Source organism: Poeciliopsis prolifica, unplaced genomic scaffold (assembly GCF_027474105.1).
Source record: "Poeciliopsis prolifica strain line A6 unplaced genomic scaffold, Auburn_PproV2 SCAFFOLD087, whole genome shotgun sequence".
NCBI lineage: Eukaryota > Metazoa > Chordata > Actinopteri > Cyprinodontiformes > Poeciliidae > Poeciliopsis > Poeciliopsis prolifica.
The window spans coordinates 439,544-457,927 of NW_026562462.1; the positions used below are offsets into that span (position 1 = coordinate 439,544).

Genomic DNA, 18,384 nt, shown 5'->3' on the forward strand with positions numbered 1-18,384 from the left:
TCATTTTTTGACATAAAGTTTAAAATATTTAACAAAAATTAAAATTACCTTCGGTGTGAAAAAAAAAAAACATCACACAGTCCAACTTATTTTAGTTACTGTGATAAAGAGAGTTGAAATGCGTAAGATTTTTGAGAAGAAAGAAAGAAAGAAAAATACAACAGCTTGCCATGCTGGAATACAGTTACATAAAAATTACGCAAGATTTTACAGTTAAATCTGTTCACGCAAAATCCCACAAATCAACAAAGGAAAGGTTACTTTTTCAAAGTAACTATGCCCTCACTGCCTGTTTGTTTTCTGTGGAGAAAGTTCGGCTGTAATCTAAGAATATAATCTGTTAAATTTCTCAGAAACACACAGACAAAGACAAGAATATAGAGCAGCACAATAATGCATTTTCAGTTTATAATGCATGCACTTTAATTTATGTATTTATCTTGATATTAAGAAACATGTTGTTTTTCAAAAACATTAAGTTTTTTGCTGTTTGTCTGTTGAAATTGTTTTTACTTGATATTACTGACAGAGCCATAACAAAATATTGCTTTATTATTTTAATTATTAAATAATATACACTGTGTTAGGTCTTGGTTCAATAAGCTATATGCAATCATTTCAATATATGGTAATAAACATTGAACCAGTCCGGCCCTCGACTTGTAGAAATTAGGTTTTTACACTAATGTCTCTACAGTTAGAGGTTTTTGTACGACGACTCAACCAGTTTGTATCACTGTGGTTCACGTTTGGTGGAGGAACCAGGCTGGATGTTGGAAGTAAGTTTAATATTTCACGTATTTCATTAAAATATGAGCGGTACATTGTTGTTAAGTTCATCAACAAACTAATATAATTGGAAACGTCCATAATTTAGGTTTTTATTCATTTGCTTCAGTCAGAGATGAAAACTCCAGATTGGGACAGTAATAAGATTATTGAGAGGGAATACATTTATATAATATTTCTGTTAAAAAGATTTTTGTTCATTATGTGGAGTGAAAATATAACTTAAGACTCGTGTAGTTTTTTTAAACCCAAATCAGTTTGTTGTGTTCAGAGTCAGAGGTTTTTGTAACATTTAAATAATGCTGAACATGTTATTCTTCAAACATTTTTTAAATAATTCTATATTGTTTCAACTAAAAAATTTGAATGAAAATCACATTGAACTATCTCAAAATGTTTTGTAATGATCTTCATATTACAGTTTTAAAATCGCAGGTATATTATTTTAAAAATTGTATTTATGCTCAGTTGCTGACCTGCTTTAAGAATTAGTATTGACAGTTTTTTTGCTTTATTTTATGTATTACTTAAAAAAAGTTAAACATGATCTACCAAGATGACCATCACATAGTTTTGATTCAGATGTTTCAAAATTATATTATTTTTAAGATTTACTTTAACATATAATCACAGGGTGGTAAAATATGTCATTGCAATCATAGATTTGGATTAATTCTGGTCTCACAAGTACATTTTTCAAATTCAGACATGTTTTATCAGCTGATTTAATTTAGTCAAATGTTTTAATTACTTGTATTGTTGATGGGTTTGTAAAGTTTTTTCTGTTTTGTCATTTCAAAACTGGTCTATACTGTTAATAAGATCTTAGATCACAAAATGAACAATTTCTATTAAAACATATGCATTATATAAAATAAAATTAACTTTAGAAAGCCAAAAACATTAAATTTATTCGGCTTAATTTATTACAAATAATTTTTAATTGGGTTTTAAATGTTTTGTCAAATGTTTGAATTTTAAGCTGCATATTATTGAGTTTCTAAGGATTTAACCAGTAAACTGATGGACTGTAGAAACTCAATCCTAACTTTTGAGCTTTTAAATATGTTTGGCACAAAAAGTACAATAAAGAAAAACAAACAAACTGTTCCATTTAACTGATCATCTTTTCAGTTAAAAATATTTAAATTTAAAGGTCTGATTATTGAAACATTTCATTGTGAAATTCATTGACACCATTTGTCGTCTTAATGCAGCTAAAGTGACGGACGTTTCCCACTGATACCAGCTGATTTATATTAAATCTGCTCAGCTGTATGTTGAATATATGAATTTATATTTATTGTTTGTGATACAATCCAGTGAACTTTGTGTATTTAAATTAATATTAACCGTAGAAACAGAAATAACAGTTTTTACTTTAATTCTATTTTATACGTACGTAACAAATTGGAAAATGTACTTTAATCATTCAGGCATGTTTTCCACTATGAATTATGAAGTTGGTTCATTGAAGGGTTTTTCTTTACAGTTCTAAAAATTAAGAGACCTCTGTCTTGATGGCCATTGAAAACCTCATGGTAAAACATTAGTATTGATGTTTCTAAATTAATATCAATTTGTTTTCTTTCCATTACTTCAGATCTAAAGTCTTTGCATCTTTTTCTGATTTTTATAATTTTATTCTGCAAATAAATACTAAATTTTGTTTCTAATTTCAGAGACATGTTGTTAGTAGTTCAAAGGATAAAAGAACAATTTACTCAAATTTATACCACAAAGAGTAAAATAAGAGAACTGATCATTTGCAGTGGTCTCCTATGTGTTTCCAGAGCTGATTATATTTATCAGACTGAAACCTGCATGTCATTAAAGTTCAAAGTTCAATAATGATGATTGGATCCACAGATATTACTGCCACCAACACTGAGAAGGAATTGAATCAAAAGGAAACAGTCTTGTGTGGCAATGTTTCAACATTTCTGCAATAAAGTTATCATATATTGATAAGGATTATGTCTCCAAACAGGTTATGTTTTTACTTCTTTGCTCATGTCTCTCCCTAAATAGGTGTTAAAAATGTCTATATTTTTGTGGTGGATCGTTCCCTGATTATAATAAAAACCTTTATGAGGAATAAACCAAAATGAGTGACCGTCGCTATCAGTAACAACATAATTAATAAATATAATTTCTAGCTGTGCTTTGCAGGTTGAACCTGTTCATTTAGAGTTTGTTGTGTTCAGAGTCAGAGAGCCGTGTCTCTGCAGTCAGAGGTTTTTGTACGACGACTCAACCAGTTTGTATCACTGTGGTACACGTTTGGTGGAGGAACCAGGCTGGAGTTTGGAAGTAAGTTGAATATTTCACATATTTCATTACAATATGAGGAGAACATTGTTGTTAGGTTGATAAACAAACTAATATAATTGGAAACGTCCATAATTTAGGTTTATATTAATTTGCTTCAGTCAGAGATGAAAACTTCATGTTGTGCCATTAAATAAAATCATCGAGAGAGAAATAATTATTATTTTCTCACTGGTAGAAAGTTTTGTATTTATTATATGAAGAGAAAATATGACTTCAGTCTCATTGAATGTTTTCAGTCAGAATCAGTTTGTTGTGTTCAGAGTCAGAGAGCCGAGTCTCTGCAGTCAGAGGTTTTTGTACGACGACTCAATTAGTTTGTATCACTGTGGTGGACTTTTGGTGGAGGAACCAGGCTGGATGTTGGACGTAAGTTTCTGAATATTTAACATTTATTGTGAGATAAATTATGAGAATGATCATAAGAGGATCATGAAAAGGGTGAATGGAGCGATTAATTTTTTCAACATTTCTAAGGATTTGTGGACTTCACATTTCTGTCTCACTAATTAAATGCAATGAAACGTTTAAATAATGCTGAACATGTTTTTCAAACTGGTTTTTTTGTTGTTAAATGCTTTAAACAAAAAAAAAATAGGATTAAGATCATATACGTTAAAAAAATTAATTACATATCAAAATATTTGTTGATGATATTTATATTGCAGTTTTAAAATTGCTGAAATTCAAATTTTCCTCATCATTTTGCCCAACAGCTGGTCTACTGTAAGTGTTAATATGATGAAAAGTTTCATGTCTATTTTTACTTAAAAAATGAAGTATTGTCTACCAAGATGAACATCAGAAAGTTTTATTTTGGTTTAAAAATGATCCTGCTTAAGATTTAATGTGATGTTTTATGAAAGGGAGGGAAAGTAGAGCTCAGTTTATGTTTAATCTCATTTTCTAGTTTAGTGTATTTCAGGTTACATGAGGACTATGTGCTGATATGCAGGAGTTCACAGTGAAGGGAAGTGAAACAGAGTGTGAGGGAGAAACTGGTGGAGCAGAAAAATGTTCAACTGAAGAATCTTAAAGAAAGTCATTTCTCCCACAGTAAAGATGTTCCAGTTTCTGCTGTCTGGTTAGCAGGTGTGCGGTTCCTGTTCTCTAACCTGATTGGTGTTTCCTAGGTGATACCCGCCCCACCCTGACAGTGCTGCCCCCCTCCAGTGTGGAGCTGCAGCAGCAGCAGCAGGTTACCCTCCTGTGTCTGGCCAACAAGGGCTTCCCCTCAGACTGGACTCTGTCCTGGAAGCTGGACGGCAGCAGCAGCAGCAGCTGGGAGCAGAGCAGGAGCCCCGGGTGCTGCAGAATGACGGCCTCTACAGCTGGAGCAGCACCCTGAGGATCCCTGCAGACCAGTGGAGGAAGGTGGGCTCTGTGACCTGTGAGGCCTCCCAGAGCTCCCAGCCTGCAGTCACAGAGACACTGAGGAGAGACCAGTGCTCCCAGTCCTGAGCTGATTCTGATACTGGCTTTAATCTGTCACTGCTCTCACTCTATCTCTTCTGATTATTCTGAATTTTCTCTGAGTCGTGTTTGCTTTGTCATGTTTGTCACTGTTCAGATAATAAATATTTACTCATCAACTTCTGGTGTGTAGCTGCTTTTTTATTCAGCTTTAAATCTGTTTATTTGGTCTCAGTGTTTTTTTGTTGACTTTTGTTGTTTTTAGACATTATGCATCCAGACTAGGATTAAACAGCCTGAAAATAAAATTATTGTGAATTTAAAATTAGATTTTTGAAATACATGTTTGGAGTTTAAAAAAAATGAAAAATGTTGATATATTACCATCAACAATAAATCATAGATCTATAAAATCAGATAATTATAAGAACCTAGAATAAAATGATCTGAAAAATATTATACACATTTTTTTTAAATTCTGTATGGATTTTTGGTTACATATTTTGACCATATAGCTATGGTGGGTGGTTCTTATCCTCTGAGCTCGGGTCCTCTACCAGAGGCCTGGGAGCTTGAGGGTCCTGCGCAGTATCTTGGCTGTGCCAAGGACTGCACATTTCTGGACTGAGATATCTGATGTTGTTCCTGGGATCTGTTGTAGCCACTGCTCCAGTTTGGGGGTTACTGCCCCGAGGTCCCCGATGACACAGGCACCACTGTGGTCTTCACCTTCCAGGCCCTCTCCAGTTCCTCCCTGAGGCCCTGGTATTTCTCCAGTATTATTTTTATTTATTATTTTGACTTAGATTACAAAACATTAAAAGTGATAAAGCTACATACTAGAAAAAAAACATGAGACTAAATGAATGAATAAATGTAAACATTATCAAATGAATAAATACTTTTCTGGAAACTTCATTGTTTTAGTTTCAGTGCAGCTGTTGAGTCGGATCAGTTCCTCTCCAGCTGAAGGAGGTTTTTGTACGATGTTCTATCACTGTGTGAACGAGCTCCTACCCTGCTGACAGTAATAAACTCCTGAATCTTCAGCCTGAACTCCACTGATGGTCAGAGTGAAATCAGAACCAGATCCACTTCCACTGAACCGAGCTGGAACTCCAGACTGAAGAGCTGTAGCCTGATAGACCAGGAGTTTAGGAGCTTCTGCAGGTTTCTGAAGGTACCAGGCAATCCAGCTACCAACACTTGAACTGGTTTTACATTTTAGTGACACACTTTGTCCTACAGCAAAAGACTGAGATCCAGGAGTCTGAGTCACTATTATTTCTCCTGATGAACCTGGAAAATACAAAAAGGAATATTTTTGCAACAGAGAGAAAAGAATTAGGATCTGAACTGAAGGTCATCAGCATGTAGAAAATAACTAAGAAAGTCTCTTGTGTTTGGGTGACCCAATATAATAGAGCACGACTGTAAAAACCAAGTTTCTCTCAGAGTCTCACCCTGAACCAGGAGCCCCAGGATGGTCAGCAGTGGAGTCAGTGACATCATCATTGTGCTGCTGGTGTGTCAGTGGCTCTGAAAGGCCTGGACAGCCACTGATCAACTCTGACCTCTTAACAGCTGGAGCAGAGAGGCAGGACACATATGCAAACACACAGAGTCAGTCAGCTGGAGATGAACCGGCAGCAGGTTTCCTCTAGAAGCATCAAAAAAATAAGAAAGACTAAGAGAGGAATTTTAATAGGGCTCTTTATAATCTTTAACCAATTAACACTGAACGAATTTTCTATACGTCAGAATTTTTTATGTCTTTGTGAATTTTATGATGTGAATAAGCAAAACAACCCTTTCACTGAAACATCTTGTTTCTTCTATTCAAACTATTTCTCAAGGGTTTGTGTTTTCCACTTTTCAAACTTTTATTCATGACTTGATTTATGCAAAAGAAACAATTATAATAAGCTGGGATATTTTTAAAACTATTCAATTGGCAAAGAATCCAATTTTTTTTTTCCTTTTTTGTTCTTGCTGACAGACCTCACTAATGTCAGATTATTGTTGTCATTTGATAATACAGAGAAAATGTTTTCATATTTTACTTTCATCTGTATGTGACAACAGTTTATGTTTCTATTAATTCACAGAAAGAGACTTGAAACAACTTCTCAGCTTTTTGTATTTCTGTCTGTAGAAAATATCTGCTAGTTCCTTTAAAACAAATACTGGTATTCAAAAATTGTTGGTTCTAGTCATCTGGCAGGAGTAAGGTCCAGGTTCAGAAAATAAATTCAGGATAAATCATTAATATTGATGAAGAAATGAATTATTTTCCAACAGTAATGGCAGATTTAGCAAATCATTTTAAACAAGGCTAATTTAAAAATAAAGATCCTCCTGAATTGTTTTCCTTTCCTCCCTACTGTGCTTATGAGAATAAATCTCGAAAGGTGTTTAACAATATTTACAAAAGTTTTGGTGTTTTTGCAAATGGTTTTATTTGATTTCATCTCAGCTTGTTTAAAAATAAAACATTGAAAATATTTTTGAAACCTTTCTAAACTCAAAGTTAATTCAGCCTTCTTAAATGGAGAATAAAAGTAAAACATCTAAAATATTCATAAAATATTTTTAAATATAACTGAATATAATCCCTGATGTGTGTTCAGTGAACTGTATCAGTATCTCCAACAGATTCCAGCTGCAGAGTTCAGTTTCTTTTCAGAGTGAAGGAGGTTTTTGTACGATGATTTTTCACTGTGTGAACACCCACTGACTGTTGATGGTGTGACGACTCATACAGTAATAAACTCCTGCATCTTCAGCCTGAACTCCACTGATGGTCAGAGTGAAGTCTAATCCATTTCCTGCTCCACTTCCACTGAATCTGGAGGAGATTCCTGAAAATCTGGCTGATGTTACATAGATCAGAGCTTTAGGAGCTTCTCCAGGTTTGTGATGGTACCAGGATAGGTAGTACTGTGAACCAAAAAATTGAGCTACTTGTCTACTGGCCTTACAGTCAATAGTGACCGTCTGACCGAGCTGCACTGATTTGGCTGCTGATTGAGTCACAACAACATTTTGTCCATCAGATCCTGAGGAGAGAGAAGAAACTCTGGACATGAGATGGTGAAACTCAGCTACACTCCAAATGATTTTCACATGACAGAAAAATGATTTTCCTCACCCTGAGTGAAGCAGAGGAGAGTCCAGATGAGGACGCAGATCAAAGTCATGTTTTAGATGAGGAGGATTTCTGTGTCTTCGTTGTGATGAAGGACAGCTGTCAGTCATCCAGTGTTCAACTGTCAGGACTATAAACTCTCCCAGAGCGCTGGAGCATGGAGCTGCTGATGCAAATCACTTTATTTAACATTTGAATAAAATCACTTAGAATGTGTTTTATATACTTGTTCTTTTTATATAAAATGTTTCTCTGCATGCATATATTTGGGTTATTTCTGGTCTCACAATTGATTTTTTTAATCCATACATATTTTTATATTTGTTGATCTAATTGTGTAAAGTGTTTTATTTGTATTATTGCTGTCTTTTTAAAAAAAACATTTTTTATTATTTTGTCTTCTCAAAGAAGATCTGTCTTTTAAATGACATATTTTACCTCAACAAGACAATCTGTATAAATGACCAGAATAAAACAAAAAAATATTTATAACAGAAGAGATATATTCTTAGTTTAATATCTTTAAAAATAATAATTCAATTAGTTTTTATCCTGAATCAAACATTTAAATTTCATGGAATATTCTTGAGTTTCTCAGCTTCTATGGTAAAATGACTAAATTCAAATCACTGGTCAAAATCCTAACGTTTAACATTTTAAATATGATTGGCACAAAAACAGCACAAATAAAAACAAACTCTAAACCTGTTGAATTAAATTGATTACTATTTCTGTTACAACAGTTCTAGCTGTTTACTTTTTTTAGACAATAGCTTTGAAATTGCCTCCAAAAATTTGTTGTGTTAATGCAGCCAAAGTTATGATATCAGATGATTTATATCCACACAGAAAATATCATGAAATATCTGGTGGTCTCAGTTATGTCCACCTAATATCAAATGAGCTCATAATTATTTTGAATCCCTGAATTTATATCTATTAAATGTGTTAAATTCCAACAGACAAAATGTCGTTAAGAAATCACACTTCTTCTCTTTACCCAAGTTTCCACAATGATTTTGTGTTTAATCTTATTCCAAAAAACCTTCACTTCATTATTCACTCTGTGTATCACAGAGACGTTGATGTAACATTAATCCCATTACTCCTTTATTTATAAAATAGTGATTTAATTCTGTATCAAGTTCTCTGGTATTTAGATGACACTAAGGAAAATATTCTAGTCATTTTAAAACTGAAGTTTATGATTTGTTACACCATGTCATACATGGCAGCTTTTATAATCAGAGTTAAAATATTCAAATTGAGAATAAATATCTGAAAACAAAACATCTATAGTGAGTTGTGTCTGTAAATAACTTTGCATCTTCAGATTGTTTTATGATTTAAACACACTTCCACTCAAAGTTCAGCATGTTGTTTGTAAGGTTGAGTTTTTGCTTCCAGTTGAAACTGGTGTCTTCATGTTGTTGACATGTGAGGCCCGACTGAACATATCAGAGCATCTAGCAGCTCAGCTGCACTCAGGTCGGTTTCTGCTCAGGAGGTTTTTGTATGAGGCTTTTTCACTGTGTGAACAGATTCTGACTGTTGACTGTGCCAGCACCCTGACAGTAATAAACTCCAGCATCTTCAGCCTGGACTCCACTGATGGTCAGAGTGAAGGCAGAACCAGATCCAGAGCCTGAAAACCGACCCGGAATCCCTGACATGCGTTGATTGGTGGAGTGGATCAGAAGTTTAGGAGTTCCTCCATCTTTTTGTTGGTACCAACCTAAACAATAAGCACTGCTACAGCCCCAAAACTGGTGACTGGTTGTACAGCTGATGGTGACCGATCCTCCAATATCAGCTCTCACTGCTGCAGGCTGAGTCACTGTGACCTGACCTCTGACCTCTGAGGACACAGAGATAAAACATGCAGCAGCTTCATGGTTTAGTCGGCTTCATTTCAGAGGGACAGATGTTCATAGAGGAGTTGGATTCTCTGGACTTTACCTGTGAAGCAGCAGCAGAGGAGAGTCCAGATGAGGACGCAGATCAAAGTCATGTTTTAGATGAGGAGGATTTCTGTGTCTTCAGTTGTGATGAAGGACAGCTGTCAGTCATCCAGTGTTCAACTGTCAGGACTATAAACTCTCCCAGAGCGCTGGAGCATGGAGCTGCTGATGCAAAGTGACTCTATGGAAATGCTCTGAATGACTTCAACAGGCCAGGAACAATATGATGATGAAGTTTTATTATGAATCAACATTTGCTACATAAATTGTAAAAAATTATTTTTTGTGTCAAATATGTTTTTTGATGTTTTTTCTTCAACATTTTTTGTTGTGTTGAAATTTTTACTCATACAGAGAAAACTTCCTAAAATATTTGTAATCAGGGTGGTGTCAGAGGAATAAATGTTAATTTAATAAATATTATATTATTGATCTGAAAATGCAAAACTTAAACAATGTCTACGCATGTTATGTAATTTTTATAGGACTTTTTTTTTTATCTCCAATGTCCCAAAAGCTTTGAAAGATGAGCAAATGTGTTTTGAATTTTTGGACTTTACAAAAACCTTAAGTCAACTATAGATTTTTATAATTTCTCAGATAGAAAAATGTATACTAATTCAAAAATAAAGTCTAAAACTCTTAGATTGAAATGATCACTTTAACAGTAGAAAAAGTTAATTAAAAGTTTATTATATCTCCTTAGACAGTTACTGTGAAATCACTTGTGACAGTTTCTGATTTTAATGCAGCCAGTGTGATGGATGTGTCCCACTAGCAGATTTATATTCCACTTTTTCCCAAGATCATATTAAAAGATCGTTTCTTTCCATCCTGTGGTCTTAGTGCTGTCAGTTAGATCTGATTCTGCTATTTTTTTTTGAGTCCTAACTCTTGAGATATTGATAGTTGTAATGCTCACTTCCTATTTCTACAGATTGTTTGCTATTATTATTCAGTCATGAGGCCAAGATTCAAATAAAAATATGTACTATTATAGTAGCTTTGACATTTTTGTTTATATGAATTTGAAAAGTGAGGTAGAGTTTAAATAATTCAGTCTCACTTTTAAACATCTTGTCAATTGAAGAAAATTAAATATTTCAAAAATAATATTTTTTCTAAATTAATTCTAATATATCACTCATCCTAACTCTGATTCAATCAGTAACTCTAAAGAAACCTAGTAATAACAGCACTTTGCAAATTATATTAAGAAATCTATGAAAGTAATTTCTTCATAATTAATTTATAGTTTAGCATTTGTGGAAACTTCAGTGTTTTGTTTTCAGTGCAGCTGTTGAGTCGGATCAGTTCCTCTCCAGCTGAAGGAGGTTTTTGTACGACGTTCTATCACTGTGTGAACGGTATGTTATAACCCTGCTGACAGTAATAAACTCCTGAATCTTCAGCCTGAACTCCACTGATGGTCAGAGTGTAGTCAGAACCAGATCCACTTCCACTGAACCGAGCTGGAACTCCAGACTGAAGAGTTGTAGCATAATAAATCAGGAGTTTAGGAGCTTCTGCAGGTTTCTGAAGGTACCAGTGGAGATTGCCATAAACACTTGAACTGGTTTTACATTTGATGGTGACAGTTTGTCCTGCAGCAACAGACTGAGATCCAGGAGTCTGAGTCAGGATGATGTCTCCTGATGAACCTGGAAAACATCAAAAATATCAATTGAGAGAAACTATGTTTGATTAACAATGATTGATAATCTCTGAATAGATCAAATAAAACTTTAACATCTTGTTTCAATATTTCTCTCTGATAGCAGAATTTTAATTATCATATCTTCTTCAAACCAAGTTTCTCTCAGAGTCTCACCCTGAACCAGGAGCCCCAGGATGGTCAGCAGTGGAGTCAGTGACATCATCATTGTGCTGCTGGTGAGTCAGTGGCTCTGAAAGGCCTGGACAGCCACTGATCAACTCTGACCTCTTAACAGCTGGAGCAGAGAGGCAGGACACATATGCAAACACACAGAGTCAGTCAGCTGGAAATGAACCGGCAGCAGGTTTCCTCCTCACTGCTGCAACATTGCTGATAATGTCAATAAATATAGAAAAGTGTCTCTTTATGGTGTTATTATACTCTGATTATGGTCATAAAATGACAGGTTTGTTCAGGTTACAGTAATTTTAGTATCATTTAAAGCATAGGTGTCAAACTCTGGCCCGCGGGCCAAATTTGGCTAGCAGTGTAATTATATTTGGCCCGCGAGGCAATTTCAAATTAATATTAGACATTTACGTCAGAAAGGAGGCATTAAATGTTTATTTAAATTTTATTTAATATATTTAATATTTCATTTCATATATTAAATATGTTTTATTTAATATAATAATATGTTTTATTATTATTAGCAACTCAATTTTGCACACCTGCACTTTTAAGTTAGATAAGCTTTGCTTGTTCAATATTTATTGTTATATTAGAACTTGTTTAGGTCCAAATTAAAAGATTCATTTGTTCAACCTTGGCCCGCGACTTTGTTCAATTTAAAGTTTTGGCCCACTATGTATTTGAGTTTGACACCCCTGATTTAAAGAGTAACAATATATTTTAAAAATATTCTATTGTGTTATTAATCCTGAAATCTACTCAATAAAATGTGTAACTGAAAATGTTTATCATCTCTTTTGCCACTTTTCTAATCCTTAAATACCAGAACAGTTTTAATTTCTGAGATATGAATAATTTAAGTGATTCCATTTGACTGAAGAAAAAAATATATATATTCTGTCTGGTCGTTTATAGAATGTGCTCTGCTTCATGTCATGATTGGAAATTATTCATCAAAACTTTATCTGTCAGAAGAGGAATACCAAGAATTGACCTGGATACTGGTTGTTTTCTTCTGTTTATTATATTTTAAATTATTAATATGTGTGTTCAGTGTGTTTGTGTTTAATGAACTGTATCAGTTTCAGCAGCAGATTCCAGGTGCAGAACAAAGTTCAGTTTCTGTTGTAAGACTGAGGGAGGTTTTTGTACGGTGATTTTTCACTGTGTGAACATCCACTGACTGTTGATGGAGTGATAACTCATACAGTAATAAACTCCTGCATCTTCAGCCTGAACTCCACTGATGGTCAGAGTGAAGTCTAATCCATTTCCTTTTCCACTTCCACTGAATCTGGAGGAGATTCCTGAAAATCTGTCTGATGTCCAGTAGATCAGAGCTTTAGGAGCTTCTCCAGGTTTCTGATGGTACCAGGACAGGCAGACCTGTGAGTTGTAGCTACAGTGAGATGTTGAAAGTGCCTGACTGGCCTTACAGTCAATAGTGACCGTCTGACTGAGCTGCACTGATTCGGCTGCTGATTGAGTCACAACAACATTTTGTCCATCAGATCCTGAGGAGAGAGAAGAAACTCTGGACATGAGATGGTGAAACTCAGCTACACTCCAAATGATTTTCACATGACAGAAAAATGATTTTCCTCACCCTGAGTGAAGCAGAGGAGAGTCCAGATGAGGACGCAGATCAAAGTCATGTTTTAGATGAGGAGGATTTCTGTGTCTTCGTTGTGATGAAGGACAGCTGTCAGTCATCCAGTGTTCAACTGTCAGGACTATAAACTCTCCCAGAGCGCTGGAGCATGGAGCTGCTGATGCAAATCACTTTATTTAAGATTTGAATGGAATCCTTTAGATTGAGTTTTATAATTATTTTATAATGAACCTTTTGCTTTACAAATATGTCGTTGCAATTATAGATTTGGATTAATTCTGGTCTCACAAGTACATTTTTCAAATTCAGACATGTTTTTATCAGCTGATTTAATTCAGTCAAATGTTTTAATTACTTGTATTGTTGATGGATTTGTAAATTGATTTTCTGTTTTGTCATTTCAAACCTGGTCTATACTGTTAATGAGATCTTAGATCTCAAAATGAATAATCTCTATTAAAACACATGTATTATATAGAATAAAATGAACTTTAGAAAGCAAAAAAGATTAAATTTATTCTCGGCTCAATTTATTATAAATCATTTTTAAATGGGTTTTGAATGTTTTGTCAAATGTTTGAATTTTAAGCTGTATATTATTGAGTTTCTTAGGATTTAACCAGTAAAATTACTAATTTTCAATCATACTGGTGGACTGTAGAAACTCAATCCTAACTTTTGAGCTTTTAAAAATGATTGTCACAAAAAGTACAATAAATAAAAACAAACTAAAACTGTTTGATTTAACTGATCATCTTTTCGGTTAAAAATATTATAATTTAAATGTCTGATTATTTAAACATTTCATTGTGAAATTTATTGACAACATTAGTCGTCTTAATGCAGCCAAAGTGACGGACGTTTCCCACTGATACCAGCTGATTTTATATTCCACACATAGAAAATATCATAATGGAAGATTTTGTTCTCAGTCATTCTCAGTTAGGCCCAAATCTGCTCAGCTGTATGTTGAATATACGATTTTATATATATTGTTTGTGATACAATCCAGTGAACTTTGTGTCTTTAAATTAATATTAACCTGTAGAAACAGAAATAACAATTTTTACTTTAATTCTATTTATCCGGAAGTAAAAGATTGGAAAATATACTTTAATCATTCAGGCATGTTTTCTACTATGAATTATGAAGTTATTTCATTGAAGGGTTTTTGTGTACAGTTCTAAAAATTAAGAGACCTCTGTCTTGATCCCCATTGAAAACCTCATGGTAAAACATTAGTATTGTTGTTTCTAAATTAATATGAATTTGTTTTCTTTCCATTACTTGAGATCTAAAGCCTTTGCATCATTTCCTGATTTTTATGATTTTATTCTGCAAATAAATACTAAATTTTTGTTTCTAATTTCAGAGACATGTTGTTAGTAGTTCAAAGGATAAAAGAACAATTTACTCACATTTATACCACAAAGAGTAAAATAAGAGAACTGATCATTTGCAGTGGTCTCCTATTTTGTTTCCAGAGCTGATTATATTTATCAGACTGAAACCTGCATAACATTAAAGTTCAAAGTTCAAAATTGATGCTTGGATCCACAGATATTACTGCCACCAACACTGAGAAGGAATTGAATCAAAAGGAAACAGTCTTGTGTGGCAATGTTTCAACATTTCTGCTATAAAGTTATCATATATTGATAAGGATTATGTCTCCAACAGGTTATGTTTTTACTTCTTTGCTCATGTCTCTCCCTAAATAAGTGTTAAAAATGTCTATATTTCTGTGGTGGAACATTCCCTGATTATAATAAAAACGTTTATGAGGAATAAACCAAAATGAGTGACCATCGATATCAGAAACAATATAATGAATAAATATAATTTCTAGCTGTGTTTTGCAGGTTGAAACTGTTCATTTAGAGTTTGTTGTGTTCAGAGTCAGAGAGCCGTGTCTCTGCAGTCAGAGGTTTTTGTACGACGACTCAACCAGTTTGTATCACTGTGGTACACGTTTGGTGGAGGAACCAGGCTGGATGTTGGAAGTAAGTTCAATATTTCACATATTTCATTACAATATGAGCAGAACATCGTTGTTAGGTTGATAAACAAACTAATATAATTGGAAACGTCCATAATTTAGGTTTATATTAATTTGCTTCAGTCAGAGATGAAAACTTCATGTTGTGCCATTAAATAGAAACATCAAGAGAGAATAATTATTATTTTCTCACTGGTAGAAAGTTTTGTATTTATTGTATGAAGGGAAAATATGACTTCAGTCTCATTGAATGTTTTCAGTCAGAATCAGTTTGTTGTGTTCAGAGTCAGAGAGCCGAGTCTGCAGTCAGAGGTTTTTGTACGACGACTCAATTAGTTTGTATCACTGTGGTGGACTTTTGGTGGAGGAACCAGGCTGGATGTTGGACGTAAGTTTCTGAATATTTAACATTTATTGTGAGATAAATATGAAAAAGATCATAAGATATCATGGAAGATGTTTGGAGAAATTTATTTTTTCAACATTTCTAAGGAATTGTGGACTTCACATTTCTGTCTCACTAATTAAATGTAATGAAACATTTAAATAATGCTGAACATGTTATTTTTCAAACTGGATTTTAATCTTGTTAAATGCTTTAAACAACAAAAAAAATAGGATTAAGATCATTTACGTTAAAATAATAAATTACACATCAAAATATTTGTTGATAATATTTATATTGCAGTTTCAAAATTGCTTTAAAAGAATATATATATATATATATATATATATATATATATATATATATATATATATATATATATATATAAATATATATATATATATATATATATATATATATATATATATATATATATATTGTTTTTCAAATTTTCCTCGTCATTTTTGCCCTACAGCTGGTCTACTGTAAGTGTTAATATGATGAAAAGTTTCATGTCTATTTTTCACTTAAAAAATGAAGTATTGTCTACCAAGATGAACATCAGAAAGGTTTTATTTTGGTTTTAAAAATGATCCTGTTTAAGATTTAATGTGATGTTTTATGAAAGGGAGGGAAAGTAGAGCTCAGTTTATGTTTAATCTTATTTTCTAGTTTAGTGTATTTCAGGTTACATGAGGACTATGTGCTGATATGCAGGAGTTCACAGTGAAGGGAAGTGAAACAGAGTGTGAGGGAGAAACTGGTGGAGCAGAAAAATGTTCAACTGAAGAATCTTAAAGAAAGTCATTTCCCACAGTAAAGATGTTCCAGTTTCTGCTGTCTGGTTAGCAGGTGTGCGGTTCCTGTTCTCTAACCTGATTGGTGTTTCCCAGGTGATACCCGCCCCACCCTGACAGTGCTGCCCCCCTCCAGTGTGGAGCTGCAGCAGCAGCAGGTTACCCTCCTGTGTCTGGCCAACAAGGGCTTCCCCTCAGACTGGACTCTGTCCTGGAAGCTGGACGGCAGCAGCAGCAGCAGCTGGGAGCAGAGCAGGAGCCCCGGGGTGCTGCAGAATGACGGCCTCTACAGCTGGAGCAGCACCCTGAGGATCCCTGCAGACCAGTGGAGGAAGGTGGGCTCTGTGACCTGTGAGGCCTCCCAGAGCTCCCAGCCTGCAGTCACAGAGACACTGAGGAGAGACCAGTGTTCCCAGTCCTGAGCTGATTCTGATACTGGCTTTAATCTGTCACTGCTCTCACTCTTTCTCTGCTGATTATTCTCTATTTTCACTGAGTCATGTTTGCTTTGTCATGTTTGTCACTGTTCAGATAATAAATATTTACTCATCAACTTCTGGTGTGTAGCTGCTTTTTTATTCAGCTTTAAATATTTTAGTTATGTTCTACTGTTTTACTTATTTATGTTTTGCTTTTAATCTCTTGAGGCATCGTGTCTATTTATTACAAGAATAGAATCGAATGTCCGGTAAATTATTATTAAATTTAAAAACATATTTGGAATACAGTTTTAAAGCTAGGGAAAAATATTTAGGAACTACCACCATTAAAAGTAAGAACCTTCTCAAAAATGGCTACTTGGACAAAAATGATTTGAAAAAATATTTCTATAAACTGTTGAAATTCCTAGTACATTTTTGTTTCTTTAATATTCCTAACCAAATGGGAAATAATTATTTTTCTTATTATTTTTTGTGTCAGATCCAAATTGACGTCAAAAATAAAAAATCTATATTAGTGGAAAAAGCTTGAATGAATAAATAACCTTAAAAACTAGAAAATTAAGAAACAAAATAAATGATTTGTGGAAACTTTCAGTGTTTTAGTTTCAGTGCAGCTGTTGAGTCGGATCAGTTCCTCTCCAGCTGAAGGTTTTTGTACGACGTTCTATCACTGTGTGAGTGGAAACATGCTACCCTGCTGACAGTAATAAACTCCTGAATCTTCAGCCTGAACTCCACTGATGGTCAGAGTGAAGTCAGAACCAGATCCACTTCCACTGAACCGAGCTGGAACTCCAGACTGACGAGATGTAGCTCCAGAAATCAGGAGTTTAGGAGCTTCTGCAGGTTTCTGAAGGTACCAGTGGAGATTGCCATAAACACTTGAACTGGTTTTACATTTGATGGTGACAGTTTGTCCTGCAGCAACAGACTGAGATCCAGGAGTCTGAGTCAGGATGATGTCTCCTGATGAACCTGGAAAACATCAAAAAATATCAATTGAGAGAAACTATGTTTGATTAACAATGATTGATAATCTCTGAGTAGATAAAATAAAACTTTAAATCTTGTTTCAATATTTATCCCTGATAGCAGAATTTTAATTATCATATCGTCTTCAAACCAAGTTTCTCTCAGAGTCTCACCCTGAACCAGGAGCCCCAGGATGGTCAGCAGTGGAGTCAGTGACATCATCATTGTGCTGCTGGTGTGTCAGTGGCTCTGAAAGGCCTGGACAGCCACTGATCAACTCTGACCTCTTAACAGCTGGAGCAGAGAGGCAGGACACATATGCAAACACACACACTCAGTCAGCTGGAGATGAACCGGCAGCAGGTTTCCTCCTCACTGCTGCAACACTGCTGATAATGTCAAGAAATATCTAAATGTATTTCTCTTTGTGGTGTTATAATACCACATTATCATTTTCTTCTCTACATGTCATTAAAAATGATGTGCCAGTTTGTTAACTTTGTAATTCTTAGTGTCATTTCAAAAGTATAACTATTGATTTAAAAAAAAATCTACTTTGTAATTTATCTACTGATCAACTTGATCAAGTTTCTGACTGAAAACATTTATTTTGTATGTAAGTATTTTTTTTATCGTTTGAACCAGAATCTTTCTAATTTCTGTGATCTGACTGCTTGATATGATT

At 34.3% G+C, this 18,384-nt stretch overlaps 1 long non-coding RNA gene and 5 gene segments (V, D, J or C); 2 read left to right on the top strand and 4 right to left on the bottom strand.

Annotated features, from left to right (window-relative positions):
* Positions 1-755: 755 nt before the first annotated feature.
* Positions 756-16,837, top strand: LOC129353249 (Ig kappa-b4 chain C region-like). The segment is given in 3 exon segments: positions 756-779; positions 2,997-3,102; positions 16,381-16,837. Coding segments are annotated over 3 exon segments (441 nt in total).
* LOC129353258 (uncharacterized) lies at positions 3,831-4,316 on the top strand. The gene is made up of 3 exons (XR_008604993.1): positions 3,831-3,846; positions 4,031-4,176; positions 4,254-4,316. It is a non-coding gene; the product is annotated as an uncharacterized LOC129353258 (long non-coding RNA).
* LOC129353256 (immunoglobulin kappa variable 1D-12-like) lies at positions 5,528-6,084 on the bottom strand. The segment is given in 2 exon segments: positions 5,528-5,832; positions 5,997-6,084. Coding segments are annotated over 2 exon segments (357 nt in total).
* Positions 10,996-11,529, bottom strand: LOC129353254 (Ig kappa chain V region 3368-like). The segment is given in 2 exon segments: positions 10,996-11,303; positions 11,474-11,529. Coding segments are annotated over 2 exon segments (360 nt in total).
* Positions 12,526-13,249, bottom strand: LOC129353250 (immunoglobulin kappa variable 4-1-like). The segment is given in 2 exon segments: positions 12,526-13,005; positions 13,098-13,249. Coding segments are annotated over 2 exon segments (402 nt in total).
* A 557-nt stretch (positions 16,838-17,394) lies between the features above and the next one.
* On the bottom strand, positions 17,395-17,960 carry LOC129353253 (immunoglobulin kappa variable 6D-21-like). The segment is given in 2 exon segments: positions 17,395-17,702; positions 17,873-17,960. Coding segments are annotated over 2 exon segments (360 nt in total).
* Positions 17,961-18,384: the final 424 nt, after the last annotated feature.